The sequence below is a fragment of the Leucoraja erinacea genome, chromosome 4, assembly GCF_028641065.1.
Source record: "Leucoraja erinacea ecotype New England chromosome 4, Leri_hhj_1, whole genome shotgun sequence".
In the NCBI taxonomy this organism is placed as follows: Eukaryota; Metazoa; Chordata; class Chondrichthyes; order Rajiformes; family Rajidae; genus Leucoraja; species Leucoraja erinaceus.
This window is the reverse complement of record NC_073380.1, coordinates 55,012,140-55,035,880: the sequence shown is the minus strand read 5'-3', so window position 1 is coordinate 55,035,880 and position 23,741 is coordinate 55,012,140. Positions and strand designations below refer to the sequence as shown.

At 47.2% G+C, this 23,741-nt stretch overlaps 2 protein-coding genes across 2 annotated transcripts in view; both read right to left on the bottom strand.

Moving 5' to 3' along the window:
- The window catches only part of mtdha (metadherin a), a 79,953-nt gene extending 68,435 nt beyond the window's left edge, over positions 1-11,518 (bottom strand). The window contains exon 1 of the mRNA XM_055634316.1: positions 11,008-11,518. Within this exon, the coding sequence (XP_055490291.1) occupies positions 11,008-11,391 (384 nt within the window). The 5' untranslated portion in view covers positions 11,392-11,518. The remainder of the gene's footprint in view (positions 1-11,007) is intronic.
- Positions 11,519-13,095: 1,577 nt separating this feature from the next.
- The window catches only part of mep1ba (meprin A subunit beta a), a 34,337-nt gene continuing 23,691 nt past the window's right edge, over positions 13,096-23,741 (bottom strand). Inside the window, exons 11-15 of the mRNA XM_055634315.1 lie at positions 22,326-22,799; positions 19,784-19,966; positions 18,830-18,995; positions 17,050-17,254; positions 13,096-14,385 (exon numbers count right to left, since the gene is read on the bottom strand). Coding sequence (XP_055490290.1) covers positions 14,374-14,385; positions 17,050-17,254; positions 18,830-18,995; positions 19,784-19,966; positions 22,326-22,799 — 1,040 coding nt within the window. The 3' untranslated portion in view covers positions 13,096-14,373. The remainder of the gene's footprint in view (positions 14,386-17,049; positions 17,255-18,829; positions 18,996-19,783; positions 19,967-22,325; positions 22,800-23,741) is intronic.

The following is a 23,741-nucleotide window of genomic DNA, read 5'->3' as shown; positions in this document are numbered from 1 at the left end:
TATGAACGAAGTCTTCGAGTGTAGACTGTGCTGATGCTTAAAATGAGTAATGTTTCAGACCACCTCTCTTGGCTGATTATGGTAGAGGTGTGCCGAGATTAGTTTAGTTTAGAGATACAGCGCAGAAACAGGCCCTTCGGCCCACCGGGTCCACGCCGACCAGCGATCCCCACACATTAACACCATCCTACACCCACCAGGGACAATTTTTACATTTACCAAGCCAATTAACTTACAAACCTGTACGCTGAAGTGTGGGAGGAAACCGAAGATCTCGGAGAAAACCTACGCAGGTCATGAGAACGTTCAAACTCTGTACAGACAGAACCCATAGTCGGGATCGAATCCGGGTCTCTGGCGCTGCATTTGCTGCAACGCAGCAACTCTACCGGTGAGCCACCATGACCGCCCAACTCCCTCAGCTCTGCACTGGTGCAGGATGGGATGGATTGCACAACTGAAACTCCATCAATGTGATATCTTTAAAATTAAAAAGGAGTTTGTAAGAAAGTAGTTAAGGTATTACATGTGGGGTATCCAAAACAGGGAATGAGAGAATCAAAGTCCCCAATCAATTCAACAGTGAATTGAGTTAACTTCATTAACCAGAATGTGCTGAATATGATGACGTTATCTAATCTAAAAAAGGACACAAAGTGCTGGAGTAACTGAGCGAGTCGTGGAGCATCGCTGGAAAACATGGATAGGAACATCATCGATCCAGAGATGCTGCCTGATCCACTGAGTTACTCCTGCATTGTGTTTATTTTTACAAACCAGCATCAGCAGTTCCTTATATTTATCTAATCTCATCTGCCCTGACAAGATCCATATCCCCCTGTATATCCATGTGCCTATGCAAGCGTGTTTTAAATGCCACCATCGCATCTACCACTCTGTGGCAGCACGATTCAGGCACCCACCACTCTGTGTAAAAAATCCCGCACATCTCCTTTAAACTTTGTCCCTCTCACCCGAAAGGCACTCTTGTCTTTGATAGTCATACAGGGAAAGATGGGCCATGTCTTTCTCTGCAAGAAACACAGGCCAACGTGATAACTGGAGGACATCAAATACTTTTGTCACTGTGATATTCTGCATATAATTTATTACAGCGATTTTTAAAAAGTGTAGGTAATCCACAGCAAATGGGAAAACCACAAAATAAAATCCAGCTTTATCCAGTGAATATGTTTTCAGTCAGTATTTCTCACACGTGCCCAGAAAATAATTTGATTAGTGTCCTTTTTGTCTGATTTTGTAGAGGGAATGAAAGCACCAAGTCTAATGGTGCACGGATACAAGTTACAATTGGCCACCAATGCACAAGTACACAATGAGAGGCAGCAGATAAAAGGGTCCAATTGCCAACGAATACCGGGGTGGTGTGCAGGATGCAAAAGTGGTAGAACTAGTGGTTAGGTGATGGATGGTCAGCATGACTCAGTGGGCCAAAGGGTCTCTTTCTACGTTGTATCTCTTAACTAAACTAAAAACATAGCAGCAGATGAAATCAACTGTTTCATGAATTCTTTAACCTAATACGCTTATATTTTATTTTTAAAACGTTTGTTATAATTTAAAAAAGAGATATAAACATCTATTATATATTAAAACTGTGTGGCTGCCGCCTGCCGCCTAGCGTCCGGCTGCCTTTCTGCCTTTTGATTCATTCCAATGCCCAATACTCGCAGATGTCCAATCGGAATGGATCCATTTACATGGACGGCTGCTCCTTCCTATCAGCTTCCAACACACTTCAAAACAAAGTTGCAAGACAGGAACACTCTGAACTTTTCACCTCAATGGGATATCACAGCAAGTGCTTCAACTGGAGGGGGAGGGCCAATTGGGATTGCAATTGGAACTGCTGCAGGTGCAAGGGAGGCAGGGGAGTGCTTGAATCTTACTTTTGGGAACGGGCTCAGTTCCGTTGGAGGAGACGGGTGCATGGTGGAATATTGGGTTGGGGGATCACACCATTGGGGGAGCAGACCCAACGGGTCTGCACTTGGTCTAGTTGTTATATAAAACAATGAGATGCAGAGAGTCAGACCTTTTTTCCTCAGAGTGGAAATGTGAAAGATCGGAGGGCAGAGCTCTATGGTGAGGGAGGGGGGGGGGGGGGTGTGGTTTAAAGGAAACTAGACCAAATGGGACCCAGGAGCAGTGGTGGAGGCAGATACGATAGTGGCATTTAAGAGGCTTTTAGATAGATGCATGGATATGCAGGGAATGGAGGGATCTGGGTCACGTGTAGGCAGATGAGTTTATCTTGGCATCATGTTCAGCACCTACATTGTGGGCCAAAGGACTTGTTCCTGTCCTGTTCTACTATGTCTATGTTCTTCTATGGTGAACACACCACCCCATTTTTCTTCCTCAATGCAACATCACCCTAACTTATTTAACGGTCAATGGTTTCTTTATTGTCGCATGTATCAGGTACAGTGAAATACATTTTTGCATACAGCTCAGCAAGATGATCCAAACCAAATTTGGTAGATCTGGCACCTTAACATTTTTATTTAATCCACGCACGATACATCTCCGCCTATTAGTTAAATATGCCCTTGGATACAAGACATCTGAGTGGCACTTGAAAAGAACACCTGAAACAGAATTAGAGTGGAACTACCCTGGTACTGTTTGAACTGTCATGTGTAACTAATTACAAACCTTCCCAAGTGCTCCATGAGGGTTAACTGAAAACCGCAAGCCTTGTATTTTGTCACGTACACCTCCTACCACTGGCATTTTATGCATGCTTTAAAAAAGGTTTATTCACAGAACCAGACGATTGCATTGTCTGCACCGTGAATTCTATCGCCTCTTGCAAACAATCCTCTCGCCTCTTGCAACTTGATTATAGCTAGGGCATGAGACAGTTTGGAATGTGGACTATTTAGGTCTACAGTGGTCATCACCAAACTAGTCAACTCCTCCTTAGCGACGCAGCACAAACCATCCATGACTCAGCTGGTTTTGTTTAAATCATTCACTATCCACAGCCTGCCTCTTGTGTTGCACCAGCTCTCATTTATACTCTGCTGCCTTCACTGCAATGATTTCCCCGCACTGCCTTCCTCTAGATCCATTTGTAAAGCTTTCCCACACTGTCTTTTATACGGAATGGAAACAGGCCTTCGGCCCACCGAGCCCGCATCGGCTATTTTTCACACTCTCTCTACGTTAACCCATTTACTCATCTACTCCTTACACACTAGGGGCAATTTACAGACGCTAATTATCCCGCAAACTCTCACATCTTTAGGATGTGGGAAGAAACCCACATGGTCACAGGGAGAACATGCAAACTCCACACAGGCAGCACCTGAGGTCAGGATCTGGGTTTCTGGCACAGTGTGCCTGGGTCTAGATAGATTGGATATGGAGAGAATGAGTCCAGGTAGAGGGAAAGTCGAGGATCAGAGGCACATCCTCAGAATAAAAGGATGAACCTTTAGAATGGAGATGAGCAGGAGTTTCTTTGGCCAGAGGGTGGTGAATATGTGGAATTCAATGCCAAACGGTAACGGAGGCCATTGGATATTTTCAAAGCTGTGATTGACAGGTTCTTGATTAGTAAGGGTGTCAAGGGTTACATGGAGAAGGCAGCAGAATGTGGTTGAGAGCGAAAAAGGGAGCTGTGGACCTAGCCCAGACTATCACTCAAACCAAATGCCCTTCTACTGACTCCATCTGCACTTCGTGTTGCTTCAGCAAGGCCACCAGCATAATCAAGGGCCAGTCTCACCCCAGACGGCATATAACCCTCCAACATTTTCACCACCTACAACGTAATCCAGGGCTCTCACTTAACTTTTTTTCCCTGTTGCCAGCCGGGCAACCTTGACAGCTTTTTAGGTTGCCAAACTACAGTTTAGGTGGTCATTTAAGACAGTTTGCATGATGCGTGCGATAATGTGCTCGGACGAAGTGCGCAGTTACCAGTCGGAATTATGCTCAATGAAGCATTCACATATTATGTTCAAGAAGGAACTGCAGATGCTGGAAAATCGAAGGTAAACAAAAGTGCTGGAGAAACTCAGCGGGTGCAGCAGCATCTATGGAGCAAAGGAAATAGGCAACGTTTCAGGCCGAAACCCATGAAGAAGAAGGGTTTCAGCCTGAAATGTTGCCTATTTCCTATTGCCTATTTAAAACAAATGTAGGTCCCTTGCAGTCACAAACATGTGAGTTGATCATGGGGAACAAGGATATGGCGGACCAATTGAATAACTACTTTGGTTCCGTCTTCACTAAGGAAGACATAAATAATTTGCCGGAAATAGCAGGGGACCGCGGGTCAAAGGAGTAGGAGGAATTGAGTGAAATCCAGGTTAGCCGGGAAGTGGTGTTGGGTAAATTGAATGGATTAAAGGCCGATAAATCCCCAGGGCCAGATAGGCTGCATCCCAGACTACTTAAGGAAGTAGCTCCAGAAATAGTGGATGCATTAGTAATAATCTTTCAAAACTCTTTAGATTCTGGAGTAGTTCCTGAAGATTGGCGGGTAGCAAACGTAACCCCACTTTTTAAGAAGGGAGGGAGAGAGAAAATGGGGAATTACAGACCAGTTAGTCTAACATCGGTAGTGGGGAAACTGCTAGAGTCAATTATTAAAGATGGGATAGCAGCACATTTGGAAAGTGGTGAAATCATTGGACAAAGTCAGCATGGATTTACGAAAGGTAAATCATGTCTGACGAATCTTATAGAATTTTTCGAGGATGTAACTAGGAGCGTGGATAGGGGAGAACCAGTGGATGTGGTGTATCTGGACTTCCAGAAGGCTTTCGACAAGGTCCCACATAAGAGATTAGTGTACAAACTTAAAGCACAAGGCATTGGGGGTTCAGTATTGATGTGGATAGAGAACTGGCTGGCAAACAGGAAGCAAAGAGTAGGATTAAACGGGTCCTTTTCACAATGGCAGGCAGTGACTAGTGGGGTACCGCAAGGCTCAGTGCTGGGACCCCAGCTATTTACAATATATATTAATGACCTGGATGAGGGAATTGAAGGCAGTATCTCCAAGTTTGCGGATGACACTAAGCTGGGGGGCAGTGTTAGCTGTGAGGAGGATGCTAGGAGACTGCAAGGTGACTTGGATAGGCTGGGTGAGTGGGCAAATGTTTGGCAGATGCAGTATAATATGGATAAATGTGAGGTTATCCATTTTGGTGGCAAAAATGGGAAAGCAGACTATTATCTAAATGGTGGCCGATTGGGAAAGGGGGAGATGCAGCGAGACCTGGGTGTCATGGTACACCAGCCATTGAAAGTAAGCATGCAGGTGCAGCAGGCAGTAAAGAAAGCGAATGGTATGTTAGCTTTCATTGCAAAATGATTTGAGTATAGGAGCAGGGAGGTTCTACTGCAGTTGTACAGGGTCTTGGTGAGACCATACCTGGAGTATTGCGTACAGTTTTGGTCTCCAAATCTGAGGAAGGACATTATTGCCATAGAGGGAGTGCAGAGACGGTTCACCAGACTGATTCCTGGGATGTCAGGACTGTCTTATGAAGAAAGACTGGATAGACTTGGTTTATACTCTCTAGAATTTAGGAGATTGAGAGGGCATCTTATAGAAACTTACAGAATTCTTAAGGGGTTGGACAGGCTAGATGCAGGAAGATTGCTCCCGATGTTGGGGAAGTCCAGGACAAGGGGTCACAGCTTAAGGATAAGGGGGAAATCCTTTAAAACCGAGATGAGAAGAACTTTTTTCACACAGAGAGTGGTGAATCTCTGGAACTCTCTGCCACAGAGGGTAGTTGAGGCCAGTTCATTGGCTATATTTAAGAGGGAGTTAGATGTGGCCCTTGTGGCTAAGGGGATCAGGGGGTATGGAGAGAAGGCAGGTACGGGATACTGAGTTGAATGATCAGCCATGATCATATTGAATGGCGGTGCAGGCTCGAAGGGCCGAGTGGCCTACTCCTGCACCTAATTTCTATGTTTCCTTCGCTGCATAGATGCTGCCGCATCCGCTGAGTTTCTCCAGCGCTTTTGTCTACATTCACATATTATTTCTTAATCAAGATATGATATATACCACAATGACATGCAGCAAAATTATAATACAATATCTCAACTCTTTTTACACATTGCAATTAATGCAATTTCTATTAGTTCTTTCCACTTCCAAACAAAAATATGGTTGGATTATTCAGCATATGATCAACCTGTGTCAATAAATCCTGGAACATGGTAACATATATGCTTAACCATGCACACTACAGATTGATGCAAGCATTTTTTCTGTGAAGGACCGAAAATTACTATGACATGGCCATAGCGTGGGTCGTTATTGCTATTGGCACAGAAATACTCTCGCTTCCCACATAATTTATCCATAACAAAATATACAGGTTGCAAGGAAATTTCTAAAGGGCTTTTATGATAATAGCTGTTAAAACCGACTATACCCATCTGACAGGTTAAACATTACTGACTGACAAGAGATGGCCAAAGGACATAACTGCAGCAAATGTTCTTTTGGTAATATGTTTAAAGGTGTCAAAACAAATAATAAAATTGGGAATTAAAACACATTTGATTGCATTCCGTTATCAAACATAGTCAATGTTCGCTCTGAAGACCATGAAGCACAATAGGGTCAGGGGGTGTGTGAATCAGTGAGGGGTGGATAGATGGTGGGGGTGGGGGAGGTTGAGAAGGCAATCGGTGCGGAATGGATGGATTGAGGCAGGTGAATTAGTACGTGCTGGTTGGAGCATGTAAAATTGTGAGCACGGGGGATGTTAGTGGTGTTGAATGGGGGGATCAGTACGGATGGATTGGTGGGGGGGATCAGTACAGATGAATGGGGGTAGACAAAAATGCTGGAGAAATGCTGCAGCATCTATGGAGCGAAGAAAATAGGCAACGTTTCGGGTCGAGGCTCTTCTTCAGACTGTTGGGGGGGGGGATCAGCACAGGATGAATGATAGATCACTACAGAATGAATGAGGGGATTAGTACAGGATGAATGGGGGATCAGTAAAAGATGAATGGGGAGATCACTACAGGATGGATGGGGGATCAGTAAAAGATGAATGGGGAGATCACTACAGGATGAATGCGGGATTGGTGCAGGGTAAATGGAGGGTGGGTCAGTACAGGATGAATGGGAGGATTAGTGCAGTATGAATGGGGGGAAGCACAGGATGGATGGGAAGGGGGGGTCAATACAGGATGAATTGGGGGACCAGTGTAGGATGGATGGGGGGCGGGGGGGGTGCAGGAGAATCAATGCGAGGTGGGTAGGGTGATGAACAGATTAGGGGGGCGGGGCAGATGAGGAGGGGAGCACAGGGGATCTCAGTGAGGACTGAATAGAGGAGGGAATGGGGATCAGTGCGGGATGGAGAGGAGGAGTCCCAGGATAAGAGGGGTGGAGGGGGACGTACAAGAGCGCGAGAGAGAGGTGGGGGGGGGGTAGAAGGGGGGCAGAGGTGGTGGGGAGGAAGGAAGGTCAGCGCTCCTCGGACAACATCGCTCCTCTGCATTGGCCATCCCTGTCCAACGCCAAAGGGGGAGGCGGTTGGGATCTATAAATCAGTATTGCTTGTCAAGCCGGACAAAATGACTCGCCATTTAGGTTGCCTGGCGGCACTTTGGGTGGTCAATGGCACCCAGGCAACCGCTAATTTCAAGCCCTGTAATCCCACCACTGGCCACATTTTCCCATCTCCACCCCTTTCTGCTTTCCAGAGATCGTTCCCACCAAAATTCTCTGGTCAATTTGTCCCTTCCCACTCAAACCACCCCCTCCCCAGGTACTTTCCCCTGCAATCGCAGGAGATGCAACACCTGTCGTTTTACCTCCCCCCTCAACTCCATCCAAGGACCCAGTCTTTCCAGGTTCACTTGCACCTTCTCCAACCTCATCTACTGTATCCGTTGTTCCAAGTGTCAACTTCTCTACATCGGCGATACCAAGCGCAGGCTCGGCAATCATTTCGCTGAACACCTCCGCTCAGTCCGTCTTAACTTATCAGATCTCCCGGTTGCTCAGCACTAACTCCCCCTTCCATTCCCAATCTGACCTTGCTGTCCTGGACCTCCTCCATTGTCAGAGTGAGGCCCAATGCAAATTGGAGGAACAGCACCTCATATTTTGCTTGGGTAGTTTACACCCCAGCGGTATGAACATTGACTTCTCTAACTTCAGAAAGCCCTTGCTTTTTCTCTCCATCCCCTTCCCAGTTCTCCCATCAGTCTTACTGTCTCCGATTCCATTCTATCTTTGTCCCGCCCACTCCTCCGACATCAGTCTGAATGTCTCGACCCGAAAGGTTACCCATTCCTTTTCTCCAGATTTTGCGACTCCCTCTTCGAAGATCTTTTGAATCATCTCTACCTTCTCACGCCTTTTCAAAACACGTATGGCTTATGTTCCCAACTCCCATACCCATTCTCAGCAGCAGGTTGCAAATGTTTTTAGAACACCAAGGGCACCACATAAATACATAATTATTTATCAGCATCATTGCACTTGCTGCTAATAGGTCAAACTTTGAAACAAACTTTAAATTGTATTATTTAAGTGTTAGGGTTGAAACAATAACCAGCAAATTAAAATAAAATTAAAACTGTAAATGCTGGAAATCTAAAGAAAACCAGAAAATGCAGGACAAACTGAACAAGCACGACACTCTTCCTCTCCAGATATGCTGCCTGACTGGCTGAGTTACTGCAGCTTTTTGTGTCTATCTTGAGCAAGTCTGCAGCTCTGGGAAGGGAGAAAAAGTCATGGTTTTAGGTCGAAGGCCCTTTTCCAGAACTGTGTTCAGTGTTGAAGAAAGGTCTTCTCTTTGAATCATAAACCGTGCTTTTCTGCTTCATTTTATTATACATGAAACACCAAACGGTTCTCTACGCAAGTATTAGCTGGTAAATAATTCTGGAGATTCAAGAGACTCAAGATGCTAGAATCTTGGACAAAACACAAAGTGCTGGAGAAACTCTGGCAGGCAGCCAGCAGCTCCAGGCAGCGTCTGGGAAGGAAATGGACAGACAATGTTTCTAGTCGGGACTCTTCAGATCTGCCTGAAACGCCATTCCCTTCGCAGATGCTGCCTGGCTCGCTGAGAAAGCTGGAAGAGAGGAGGGGCAGGAAAAGGTAATAAGGGTGTCCTTTTTCAACTCTGGCCTTTGTCCAACCATCTGCCTTTCTAATAAACTTCCTCACCCATGTCTGCCTATTCCCTGCCAGGCTTGGGCCTGCTTCTCCTCTCTTCCAAAGATAGATACAAAAAACGGGAGTACCTCAACTGGACAGGCAGCATCACTGGAGAGAAGGAATGGGTGACGTTTCAGGTCAAGACCTTAACCCTCCACCCACACAATCAGTCCAAATCACCCACATCACCTATAAATGTTCTCCTGAGGTGCTGTCTGACCCACTGAGTTATTCCAGTATATTGCATTTTACTGAGGAATTTTCCTCTGACCAGCTTTTATTTCAGATTTCCTGCACCCATGGCATTAAATATTTAAAGCATAAACGGACTGGGAAATTCTCTCATTAGGAAGCGCAGTGTGAGCATGTAAACCCTTGGGCATTTTATCGGCTGCTGTGTCTTGACAAAGTAGCAAATGCAAGGCAAACATTTTATTTGCCAGCCCACAGGGAAGTTTATGACCGCCGTCAAGCTGGAGAACAATTCTTATTTAGTGGAACGCCTGTTCATTCACACTGAAGAGGAAATAACTACTTAATGGAACAAAAGATAAAAATCGGGCATCCAGTGCGAGATTACACACTAAAACTGCAGCAAGTGCATGCTGGCAAATTCAGCTCAGGCCATGATTTTCTGGAGCCGTGTTTCTCTGTAACTGCCACATCACACATACTGGGCCTGGCACCAGTCCAACCCAACTCGTGCCTCATCGACCAGTCTCAGATCAGGCCAGTTCAAATCCCACCCCTTCCCCGCCTCCTCTCCCCTCCAAACTCTGGCCATGCACAGACAAACCCTTTCCCCTTGCCTTTGGGGATTTTGTTTTAAAGAGGAAGAGACGAAAAGAAAAGTTCCAGCCTCATATTGAACAATTAAATAAAATGTTGCAACAGGTCAAATGGCTGATAAGAGTGTTAAATATTAGACAGAACACAGAGGTTATTAATGGCTATTTAAACACAAGGAGATGATGGTTGCATAGATGATGCTCATTTTCAGGGGACCAGCATAGACACAGAGTGATGGTGATCATTGGTGTCAGAAGAGGTGAGACTGGTAGAGTGGAGAGACGGGTAGTATGCAGAGAGGAGTACATGAAAATCTACACATCATAAGGGGCCCTGGGGTGTCATGGACGATACAAAACATTAAGAGCTCACGGTAAGCAGGGAAGTTATTGATAAGGGCTTTTATTTTAAGAATATAAATCACATGTGGTAAAGGGTGCAGATGGTTTATGAATTACTGGGGATTATGAAGGGTCAAGGAGAACATTCACTTGCAGAGCAAAACACTAAATGCTGGAGGAACTCATCGGGTCAGGCAGCATCTGTGGAGGTGAATGGAGAGGCGATGTTTCGTGTCGGGATCCTTCTTCAGACTCAGTTGAACAGGTTTTGGTTTAAGGTCATTGGGCTTAGAAATAAAGTTCAGGGTGGTTACAGTAATTGCCATAGCATTTGAATGGGTGTGTGGCTGGGTGCAAAGAATCATTAATAGGAACATTGGGAGGGGTGGGGGAAAGAAAGGATGGGGGGGGGGGGGGGGGGGGAGAAGGGGAGAAAGGGGGGGGGGTGAGGGGAGAAGGGGAGGGGTGATGGCAGGGTGGGGGAATGGGAAGATGGGGGCAGGGAGGGAGGGTGTGTGATTGGGGAGTTGGAGGAATGGGGAGAGTGGGAGATTGGAGGGGAAAGGAAATCGCAGGGCGGCGGGGAGGGGAGATCGAAGGGGGTAGGGATCATGGAGGGTAGATGGAATGGGGGAGGAAATTGGAGGGGAAAGGGAGGAGGAGAGGGGTCAAATCCGGTCCTACCTTTGGCTTCTCCCTCCTGCGGCCCCGCTTCCTCTGCTCCTCCGCCCGCAGTAGCTGCACCTCGGCTGGGCTGCGGTCCCTGTTCCTGACGCCGCTGCCGCTCCTCCGGCGGCCGCCGTGGGCCGAGGCCGGGCCGCTGTTCCCCCCCAGCCCCAGGCAGCGGCCCAAGCAGCAGACGACCGCCCACACGCCGCCCAGCAGCAGCAACAGCAGCGCCAGGCCGACGGCGCCGGCCGCCAGCAGCAGCAGCAGCCAGGCGGCCGAGCCCGGGTCGATGCCCAGGCCGGTGCGGAGAAGGCCCAGGCCGGCCCACACGCCCTCCTCCAGCCGCCCCAGCAGCAGCTCGGCCTTGTCGGCCAGCGCGTCCTGCCAGCTCGCCGCCATCTCTCGCTGTATCTCTCCCTCTCCCTCCCCCCCTCAGACCGCCGGCCGCATGGCCCGTGCGACGGGTGAGTTACACCGCGCTCGGACTGGCCGCCCGCATCCACTCGCGGGCCCGCACTCGCCCCGACTCAGGCCCGGCCCAGCCCGGCGCCGCCTCCACGCCCGCCCCTCGGCGCTGCGCTCCTCCCACCACCGGGGGCGCTGCCAGTGGTCCTCCCACCACTGACATTGGCCGTCTCACCGTTGCCAGTGGTCCTCCCACCGCCGGGGGCGCTGCCAGTAGTCATCCCACCGTTGCCAGTGATCCCCCAGCGATGCCAGTGGTCCTCCCACCGCCGGGGGCGCTGCCAGTATTTCTCCCACCGTTGCCATCTTTGGTTGCAAGTGATCCTCTCACCGTCGGGTCCTAGTCGCCCCACCACTAGTAGCGCTGTCGCTAGTCTTCCCAGCGCAGAGGGGCGCTGTCACCGGTCCTCCCAGCGCTAGAGGCGCTGTCAATGGTCCTCTGAGGGGCGATATCACTAGATGTGTGGTCATCCTGTCGGCGATGGCGCTGTCGCTGGAAACTGGTGAGAGAGGCATCGTCCAACCGTATAACTGGAGACGTGTAGTTCTCCGACCGCAGACGGCGCTGTGGCTGAAAAATGTGGACATGTTGACCTCCCACCGCCGAGGGCGCTGTCTCTACCCCAGAGGCTGGCGCCGTGTGGTTCGCCTACCGCTAGGGGCGCTGACACGTGCTTCCTGCCGCTAGGGGCGCTGTCACTGGTCCTCCTGCCGCTAGGGGCGCTGTCACTGGTCCACCACCCGCTAGGGGCGCTGACACGTGTCCTCCTGCCGCTAGGGGCGCTGACACGTGTCCTCCTGCCGCTAGGGGCGCTGACACGTGTGCTCCTGCCGCTAGGGGCGCTGTCACTGGTCCTCCTGTCGCTAGGGGCGCTGTCACTGGTCCTCCTGTCGCTAGGGGCGCTGTCACGTGTGCTCCTGCCGCTAGGGGCGCTGTCACGGTACTCCAAGCCTCCATCTAACCCACAGGACTACATTCTGCACCTTGTACCTGTTGTACTTGTGACTGGTTTGATTGTACTCATATATTGTACTCATCAGAGACTTACATCACTCCTGCCACGCTCTCATTTCACTCTTGCCATCAGGAAGAAGGTTTAGGAGACTGAAAACTGCGACATCCAGGTTCAGGAGTAGCTTGGAAGCCAATTAATCGGTGGGGGCGCTGCAAGCCCTGTCAGCAGCGTGTTAGTTTTTTTCAACGTTTTTTTTTAGTATGTTTTAAAGTGTGTTTTTAATGTTTCTTTGTGTGTGGGGGGTGAGGGGGAAACCACTTTGGTCGCCACCTCCACGGAGTGGCGACTTTTTCCATGTCGCCTCCCCCGTGGCCTAACAGCAAGGATCGGCGCGGCCTTTCCCGGAGACGAGCCTGGGGCTTCAGCGGGGGGGGGCGCAGCGTGGACTCTCGGCGTGGAGCGGGCGAGCCCTCGCTGGGGCTCTCCGGAGGGGAGTGCTCCGTTTTGCTGGCCCGCGGCGGCCGGCAGCCTGAAGCCACGGTCTGCAGAGCTCAAGCCGGCGTCCACAGCCTGGGATCCCTCGTGGGGGACCCGGGGGGGGAGAAGAAGCTCCGAATGCCGGCCTGCGGCCTACACCAACCTAAAGCCGCGGTCTCCGGTGGGGAAGAGCCGACTCTGTACTTGCCTGGACTTTTACCTGCCTGCACATCTGGACGCCCGCAGCGACGGCTGCGGAAGGTTGAGGTCCCGACCACGGGGGAAAATGGAGGAGGACTGGCCAATTTGTGTGTATTCCACCACAGTGATGAATGCCGTGGTGGATGATTGTGTTACATTTTTATTGTGTATTGTGTGTTCTTTATCATTGTACCACTGTTGGCAAATTCATTTCACTTGCACTTTAAGTGCAATGTGACGAATAAAACCGTATTGTATTGTATTGTATTCCCTACAACCATCAGGCTATTAAACACTACAACATCCAAATAAGCTCCAAACTACATAGACTTGGGAGCATTGTTTTTGTCTTTCCACTATTATTGTTTGTTGAAAAAGTTCAGTGTACTGAACATTTTTGTTGTTTACTGTGGTATTTACAGAGCACCATGTTTGCATATCTGTCGTGCCGCAGCAAGTAAGAATTTCATTGTTCTGTTTCGGGACATATGACAACAGAAAGTCTTGATTCCCGACTCTGGTTCTTGAAAATGTTTTTTTTTTTTTGGTGATGTAACATGGAGACAGGCCCACCGAGTCCATGCTGACCATCGACCACCCATTCACACGAGTTCTATGTCATTCCAACCTTTCATCCACCCCGTACGCATTTGAGGCAATTTTCTAGGAGACAATTAACTTACAAACACTCGTGCCTTAGGAATATGGGAGGAAACCGAAGCAGCTGGGGGAAACCCATGCGGTCACAGGGAGAACATGCACACTCCACACAGACAGCACCTGAGGTCAGGATTTAACTCTGCCGCTCTGAGGTAGCAGCTCTACTGCTGCGCCACTGTGCCATCCTTGCTCACAGGTTATGAATGGAATCTTCAATCCTAAATTTCTCCATATGACAACATATCAAATGTATAATATGTCTAATGTGTTTGCATAGCGTGCAAAACAAAGATTTTTCAGTCGCTCAGTTTACGTCACTATAATAATAAAAGTCCTAACCTATCTACATTGTGCTCCGCCTGTGATTACAATCACACCCTGTTCGGTTATTATTTTGCAATCATTTTATTTGGCATTTTCAAGCTATGATGAATATTAGGTGTTTTAAAAGTAGAGATTTTTGTAATGAGCTAATTTCATGAGGTTTACAAATGAAAGTCAGATATTTGTCAAGCTAAATCATGATTCACAAATCTGCACAGATTAATTGGGATCTCCACAAGACCATACTTGCTTGGCGTTTCCTCTCTTTTCCGTGCTGTTAGACTTCTCTATGGCTTCTTCAGAATGCCGTCTGTTGAAAAAACAATTTATTCAACACTGTTGATGTTGAAACGATAAGGCTCTGAGTAAAGTTACCGGGCAAGGTTATTAGTCTTAGAGTCGTTAGATGTTAGACTTTCGAGATACAGTGTGGAAACAGGCCCTTCAGCCCATCAAATCCACTCCAGCCAACAATCACCCCTGTACATTAGTGCCAACCTACACACTAGGGACAATTTACAAGTTTTACAGAAACCAATTAACTTATGTCTTTGGAGTGTGGGAGGAAACCGGAGCACCCGGGGGAAACCCATGTGGTCATAGGGAGAATATACAAACTCCGTACAGACAGCCCCATAGCCAGGATCAAATCCAGGTCTCTGGCAATGAAAGGCAACAACTCCACTGCTACACTGTGCCGAGGGACCATAGAGTCATACCGCATGGAAACAGTCTCTTCAGCCCAACCTGTCCATGCCGGCCTCATCTAAGCTAGCCCCCTTTACCTGGATTTGGTCCATATCCCTCTGAACCTTTCCCATCCATGTACTTGTCCAAATGTCCTTGAAATGTTGTTATTGTACTTGCGTCAACCTAGGTACACGTGACAATAATAAACTAAACTACTCCCTCTGGTAGCTCATTGCTTATTAACCCATCACCCTCTATGTAAACAGGTTGTCCCTTAGGTTCCTATTAAATCTTTCCCCTCTCACCTGAAACCTAAGCCCTCTAATTCTTTGTTCCCCTACTCGGAATAAAAGACTATTTGCATTCACCTTATCTATTCCCCTCATAATTTTTTACAACTGTAAGATCCAGATACATGGATAGGAAGATATTAGAAACATAGAAATTAGGTGCAGGAGTAGGCCATTCGGCCCCTCGAGCCTGCACCGCCATTCAATATGATCATGGCTGATCATCCAACTCAGTATCCCGTACCTGTCTTCTCTCCATACCCTCTGATCCCCTTAGCCGCAAGGGCCACATCCAACTCCCTCTTAAATATAGCCAATGAACTGGCCTCGACTACCCTCTGGCAGAGAGTTCCAGAGATTCACCACTCTCTGTGTGAAAAAAGTTCTTCTCATCTCGGTTTTAAAGGATTTCCCCCTTATCCTTAATCTGTGACCCCTTGTCCTGGACTTCCCCAACATTGGGAGCAATCTTCCTGCATCTAGCCTGTCCAACCCCTTAAGAATTTTGTAAGTTTCTATAAGATCCCCTCTCAATCTCCTAAATTCTAGAGAGTATAAACCAAGTCTATCCAGTCTTTCTTCATAAGACAGACTGAGGAATACATGTCAAATGCATCATGTTCGGCACAGACTGAAGGGCCTGTTCCTCTACATTAGATGGGGCACCATGGATGGACGGGGTGGGCCGAATAGCTTGTTTCCATGCTATATGACTAAGAAACATTTAAATACCGGAACAAAGACACATGGTGTTGGAGGAACTCAGCTGATTTGGCAACATCTTTGGAGAACCTGCACAGGTAACAGCTTGGGTCAGAACTCTTCTTCAGTGTGAAGAAGTGTCCTGACCCAAAACTGTTACGTAGTATTTCCCGGAACAATAACAACAACAACAACAGAGTAGGTAATTTAACACATAGCCCTGTCCCATGGTGCGATTCCAAGAGCTATCCCGGGTTTGCCCTGATTTGAACTCGGAGATTTACGGTAATGGCCACTCATCGGTACTCAGGGCTCTCGTGGACATTTTTCAACATGTTGGAAAATCTTCACGCTTCTTCCCGTGCTTGCCGTTAGCGAGTCTTCCCGAGTACCTGCCGTTAGCGGTAATGAGCCGCTAAGAGATGTCCCTGAGCTCCGATGTAACCGCTACGTTCATTCTCCGTGCTTACCACGAGATTGATTTTTTGTTAACTCGGGAGAGCACTTAAATGAACTCGCAAGGGCTTAAAGGGCTTTAATTTAGTAACTAATCTTCAAACTTGGTACATCTCCCTAACTTGCATAAAATGGATGCAGCCTTTTAAACTGTGTCACGGCCGAGTCCCGCGCAAGTTCCACGCAAGTCCCATGTCCCCGTTCTCTGATCGGACGGAATACCCAATCTACCGCGCTCGCGGGACTTTCCTGGCCGGCATTGATGCTGACACGCATGCGTGGAAGTCAAACGTTCAAGACAGTTCAGAAACATCACCTATCCATGTCTGCCTGACCCACTGAGTTACTCCAGCACTTTGTGTCTTGTTCCATAAACTAGCAAATGCAGTTTCTTGCCTAGAGTCATACAGCATGAAAATAGACCCTTCGGCCTAACTTGCCTATGCTGACCAATGTGCCCCATCTACACTAGTCCCACCTGCCTGCATTTGGCCCATATCCCCCTAAACCTGTCCTATCTATGTACCTGTCTAAATGTTTCTTAAACATTGTGACAGTACCTGCCTCAACTACCTCCTCCGGAAGCTCGTTCCATACACCCACCACCCTTTGTCTAACAAAGTTGCTCCTCAGGTTCCTATTACATTTCCCCCCCCCCTTCATCTTCAACCTGTGTCCTCTGGTTTCCGAGTCCCATACTCTAGGTAAAAGAATCTGTGCAGTCACTCGGGATCTATTCCTCTCATGATCTTGTACACCACTCCATTCTTATACGCTTCTCCACTTGATACTGGATTTACTCAGTCACCTATTATAGATCAGTTTGCAACACTCACGTTTGCCAAGTTGACTCCTTTGTCCGACTTGTCCATTTGCTTCCGGTATCTTCGCTTCAGGCAGTATGCGGTGAGCAGTGTGACAAACAACATACCGAGGAAGATGGCCACAGACGAAGCCACGGCGATCAGAACTGTATCCTCCTGCTCACCAAAGTGCTCACAGTGACTGCCCGAATACCACCAGTTCTCACCAGTCAGGCACCTGTTAAACAACACTGGCATTTACCTCCTGGCTAACCATTTAATTCACTGGTTAGTTTACTTTAGTTCAGTTTATTGTCACACAACTTGTGTGAAAATCTTTTTTTTGAGTGCCAACCAGTTCGCAGAAAAAATATACATGATTACAATCGAGCCATCCACAGTGTACAGATACATGTTCATTAGTTGATTGGAACAGGTGCAGGTTATGGGGAGAAGGCAGGAGTATGGGTTGAGAGGGAAAGACAGATCAGCCATGATTGAATGGAGGATTAAACTTGATGGTCCGAATGGCCTGATTGTGCTACTATAACATGAATCTATGAACATGATAAAGGGAACTTACAATTTACAGAAGTCAATTAGCCCACTAACCTGCACGTCTTTAGAGTGTGGTGGGAAACCATAGCACCTGGTGAAAACCCACGCAGTCACAGGGAGAACATGCAAACTCCATACAGACAACAGCTGAGGTCAGTCGATGAGCACAAGTCTTTAATCCACCAATCCCCCTCTCGGCTTATAATCAATGACAAATCTCATCCGGGGCACTCCCTCTACTCCCCTCTCCCATCAGGCAGAAGTTTGAAAACACACACCTCCAGATTCAGGGACAGTTTCTTCCCACCAGTTATCAAGCAATTGAGCATCCTCTCATCAGCTAGAGTGCGGTTCTGAACTTCCACCCACCTCATTGGCAACCTTTGAACATTCTTTATATGGACTTCAATGCTATACCTTTATGTTAAATGTTGTACCCTCTATTCTTTATCTGTGCACTTGAGGAAGTTAAAAATATTTAAAAGTTACAAAAATGGATTCAGCTGAAACTAGAAGTAAAGACAGGCTGTTACCTTTATCCTATTAATTGCAAAGCCAGCAGAAAATGCTTACCCTTGCTCCTATTACACTAACAAGGCTAACAAAGATGTTTATGCTCTTTTTCCCCATACAAGCGAGATAACAATTACAACTTCATGAATGTCTCCTCTATAATATAAATATTAAGAGGATGTTCAGACACTGCTCCTACCCTTGCTCTATAAGATTATAATGTGTGTCATTAAAGTAAAAAAACCAAGATGCTTGATCTGCAGAAAAATAGCCTACTCATCATAACCATATATGGGCTAACCCTTCCTCTCTCAGAAGAACCTGTCAATCTTAAGAAACTGGCAATCTTAAGAAGCTGCCAATCTTAAGAAGCAAGAGGTGGTATTATGCTCTGTAGGATAAAGTATTGCTGAATCGCAGATTATTGAGGTATAAATATATCTACTTAAACGCTGCCTTTTGTGTGGGGATAGAGTGAACCTATAGTCTGTATATTACATACAGTAAGAGTTTACGGCCACACCCGCCTGGCGAAATAAAGATTGCACTATTTGATTACTGATTTTATTTGTGTTTTTGTCAGTTTAAGAGAAACTGAACCACAACACACTGAGTGCAGCTGATTGTCTGTAAACCATCCTGAATGGTCTAAAAGCAGTATATACATAAAATACTTTTGGGTTAATGGTAATTAAAGTGGTCCATCTCAATGAAACATTATACAAATAACAAAAGCCTTTACCTGCAGATGGGTTCCCCATTTTGAACAATACAGACCCCGTCATTTTCACATTGAAAGTCAATGCAAGACTCGGGGCGATTGGTTACTGGCTCGTTGGTCGAGGTGGGATCGGGTTTTGTGGGCGGTGGTGGGGGGGTCGGCTGAGTGGCCACAAGATGCGATACATCTGTAAGGGTAAAGGGACGAGTCATAATCACACACGATAGATTCCTCACTGCCCTTCCGACGCATCTTCTCAAGCTTCTCAAGGACAGCGCAGCGGTAGATTTATGTTTCGAGATACAGCACGGAAACAGGCCCTTCGGCCCACTGGGTCTGTGCTGATCAGTGATCCCCACACATTAACACTATCCTACACCCACTAGGGACAATTTTTACATTTACCAAGCCAATTAACCTACAAACCTGTATGTCTTTGGAGTGTGGGAGGAAACCGAAGGTCTTGGAGAAAACCCATGTGGTCACGGGGAGAACGTACAAACTCCATACAGACAGCACCCGTGGTCAGGATCGAACTTGTATCTCCGGTGCTGCATTCGCTGTAAGGCAGCAACTCTACCGCTGCACCTCACAGGGCTTCAGAGACCCGGGTTCAATCCTGACTACGGGTGCTGGCTGTACGGAATTTTACGTTCTCCCTATGACCGGAGATGAGGAAACAATTTTTCACACAGAGTTGTGAGTCTCTGGAATTCTCTGCCTCAGAGGGTGGTGGAGGCTGGTTCTCTGGATACTTTCAAGAGAGAGCTTTGTCTTGATAGGTCTCTTAGCGGAGTCAGGGGATATGGGGTGAAGGCAGGAACAGGGTACTGATTGTGGATGATCAGCCATGATCACATTGAACTCTGTACAGACAGTATCCGTAGTCAGGATCAAATCCGGATCTCTGGTGCTGTAAAGCAGAAACTCTACTGCTGCGCTACCGTGCCATCCTTAGAATAAAGAGAATCATACCTTCCATGGTTAAAAGGAAATAAGCATCATCTCCCTTAATGAACTCTCTACTTTTCAATCGTTCGTGGGATAAGAATGTACTGATTCCCATCCCTGGTCCCCGGTAATACACAGTGCCATCGGGCTCCGTCACGGGACGTCCAACTTTGCTCGGCTTGTCCCAGAAGAAGAAAGTTTGGTTGCCTGTAACCCACAACAGAGAGCGATTACTATGCCTGCACTGGATCATTAAGCACCAAGGCTAAGCAAGCACAGATTCGGCGACCGTTTCGCCGATCACTTACGCTTGGTCCATGAAGGCCTGTTGGATCTCCCAGTCACTAAACATTTTTACTCCTTCCCATTCCCACACTGACCTTTCTGGCCTGGGCCTCCTCCATTGCCAGACTGAGGCCACATGCAAACTGCAGGAACAGTACCTCATATTCCGCTTGGGTAGCTTACAACCCCTCCCCCACCCTAGTCATCCTGCCAGTTCCAGTGTTCGCATCTATATGTCTCTTTGTTTTGACCTCTACAACTGCCAACAATCATCTATTGTGGGCTCCACCTTTCCTTGGTCATCGGTGCCGGCTCATTTGTACTAAAGTCTCATACCTATAGTTTTCCTCTACCCTGACTCACAGTCTGAAGCAGAGTTTCCACCCCAAACATCACTTATTTCCTTTCTCCACAGATGCTGACTGATCCACTGAGTTACACCAGCATTTTGTGCCTATCTTCAGTGTGATCATTGAATTCTCCAACTTTAGCCAATCTCTAACAATCTCTCCCCTCCTCCTCCCCTATCTCCCCATGCCACCCTTTCTCCACACTCCTTCCCTGCCCTGTACCCTACCGGATACATGCACCATATCTCCCCTCACACTCTCCCTCCATCTAAATTCCTTCCTCTAACTTCACAATTTGCAGCACTTCAATCCTTTAGTCTCACACCCTTTTGTTTTATTTCATCTCTGGCCTTTGTCCAACCATTTGCCTACCAAAAAACCTCTTACCTCTATTCACCTATTACCTGCCACGCGTTGTCCTGCCCATTCTCTCTTCTAGCCTTCTTCCCTCCCACCCCCAACTCCTACAATCAGTCTGAAGAAGGATCTCAGCCTGAAAACTCACCTATCCATGTTCTCCATGGATGTTGCCTGACTCACTGAGTTACTCCAGCACTTTGTGTCCCACAATTTATCACCTACTCTGTTGTCCTTTTACTGTCTAAAATGGGTGACCTTGTATTGAATCACCTCGAAAGTGGTTTCACAATTAGATCGGGTGGTCAAGAAGGCTTTTGGCACATGGGCCTTCATCAGTCAGAGTACTGAGTATAGACGTTAGGAGGTCATGTTACAGTTGTGCAAGACATAGGTGAGGCCAAACGGAGTACAGTATTAGGTTTTGGTCACCTTGGTATAGCAAAGATGTTAAGCTGAAAAGAATGCAGAAAAGATTGACGAGGATATTGCCAGGACTTGAGGGCCTGAGCTACAGGGAGAGTTTGAGCTGGCTAGGACTTTAGTAGTTTAGTTTAGTTCAGACATACAGTGCAGAAACAGGCCTTTCAGCCCACCAAGTCTGCACCGACCTGCGATCCCCATACATTAACACTATCCTACACTGGAGATAATTTTCATATTCACACCAAGCCAATTAACCTACAAACCTGTATGTCTTGGGAGTGCGGGAGGAAACCGAAGTTCCCAGTGACAACCCATGCAGTCACGAGGAGAGCGTGCAAACTATGTGAAGACAAACACCCGTAGCCAGGATCAAAATCGGGTTTCTGGCGCTGTAAGCGCTGTAATGGGCCTGTCCCACTTAGGCGATTTTTTGGGTGACTACAGGTGACTGCCACAAAATTTTCTACATGTTGAACATTTTTCGGCGACAGTGGCAACAATTTTTGCTGTCGTAGGTTGTCGCCAGGTGTCGTAAGTGAATTCCATTATAATTAGTCCCTGGCAGTCGCCTAAAGAGTCGCCTAAATGGGACTGACCCATAAGGCAGCAACTCTATCGGTACACCACCGTGCCACCTTTGAAGCACAGGATGATCAATGATGATCTTGTAGATGGATACGGCATCATGAGTGGAATAGACTGGTCATTGAGCAGTCTTTTATCCAGAGTAAGGGAATCGAGAACCAGAGGACATAGAGTAGGTTTAAGGTGAGGATTGGAAAGATTTAATAGGAACTCGAGGGATAACTTTTTCACACAAAGGGTGGTGGGTGTATGGAACGAGTTGCTAGAGGAGGTAGTTAAGGCAAGTACTATCACAACATTTAAGAAATGTTTAGACAGGCACCTGAAATGGAGAGATTTAGTGGGATATGGGTCAAGCGCAGGCAGGTTGGACTAGCGTGGATGAGACATGTTGATCGGTTTGGGCAAGTTTGACCGAACTCTATGAAACCCATTTGTTATTGCTGTGCCCGTTAATATTTTTTTGTAATCTGACTCTACCATCACCAATCACAACATTATGTTTCATGAGTTACTCCAAAACGTTGTGTCTCTTTTTAAGACGAAGCAAGATGTGAGCTTACCTTCGGTTGTGGTCCTATTTGGGTCAGTGGTCACGCTTCTTTGGTTGGACATCCGGCGTCTGATATCAGGCTGTTGGTCCATCAGAAGCATGGTACCTTGCATCCATGGGCAGGGCCATTGTAGACCCTCATCATTGGTCCCATTGACCAAGTGCAAGAACACACCGAGGTAGAAGGGCCAATCGGACGTCCCATTTACATAGAGCTTGATCTGAAAGGAATACCCTTGCTGGGAGTAATACCTTGGGCTGTAGACAGCGCCTTGTAACCCCGATGGGCTAGTGTTCAGTAGGCCGGTGAAGTTCCTGATGCGCCACACGTGTGTCGGGCAAAAGGTTTCCGAGAGGTTGACATCGTCAATGGAAATACCTCCATTGGAGGGAGCACCTCCCTTCACCCCTTCAAAAACAACACGGAACTTTCCGGAGACGTCTAGTCTGACATGGTGAAGCTGCCAGTAATTTAGGCCCAATTCTGTTAAGGGGTAACAACATTTAAAAGGTTTTTTTTTTCTGAAATGTAAGAATTTTAGAAATTTTAAAGGCTTGCGTTTTTATTAAACAGGTTCTCTGCCGATTTTCCGGCATCTTTGGTTCCACTGCTTTTTTGGATCATCTGATTTGCTGGACCAACAGAGGTCACAACCTACGAGAGGAGTCAAATCATACTGGAACGGTTTGCCTAGGGGACTGTAAATAGGGACTGTAGGGGAGTGCAACTAAATGGATTGATTGTAATCATGTAGCCTTTCTGCTGACTGGTTAGCATACAACAAAAAGCTTTTCCCTGTACCTCGGTACATGTGACAATGAACTAAACTGAACTGAAGAGCCAAGATACCGGCCCGCAAAGTTGGCTTCAGAAGTTGGCGATGGGGCATGTTCCAGAGTCCTCCAGCAAGGAGAGATTGATACCACCAAACTCAGGAGCAGCTTCTTCCCCTCTGTTATCAGGCTTCTGAACGGTCCTTCCATAAGCTAGGGTACTGTCCGATTCACCTCTACCCTATTGCGGACATTGGAATTTGTTCATTAGTTCATAAGGTTATGTGATAGGAGCAGAATTAGGCCATTCGACCTAACAAGTCTACTCCGCCATTCAATCATGGCTGATCTCTCTTCCCCTCTTCACCCCGTTCTCCTGCCGACTCGCTATAACCCATGACACGCGTATTACTCAAGAATCTATCCATCTATGCCTTCAAAATATCCATTCACCTCCACAGTCTTCTGTGGCAATGAATTCCACAGATTCACTACCCTCTGACTAAAGAAATTCCTCCTCTTCTCCTTTCTAAAGGAACATCCTTTTATTCTGAGGCTATGACTAATGGAAACATCCTCCACATCCACTTTATTCAGGCCTTTGTCTCTGGAACTGATGCGCTACAATGCTGAAATCTATATTCTGCACTCG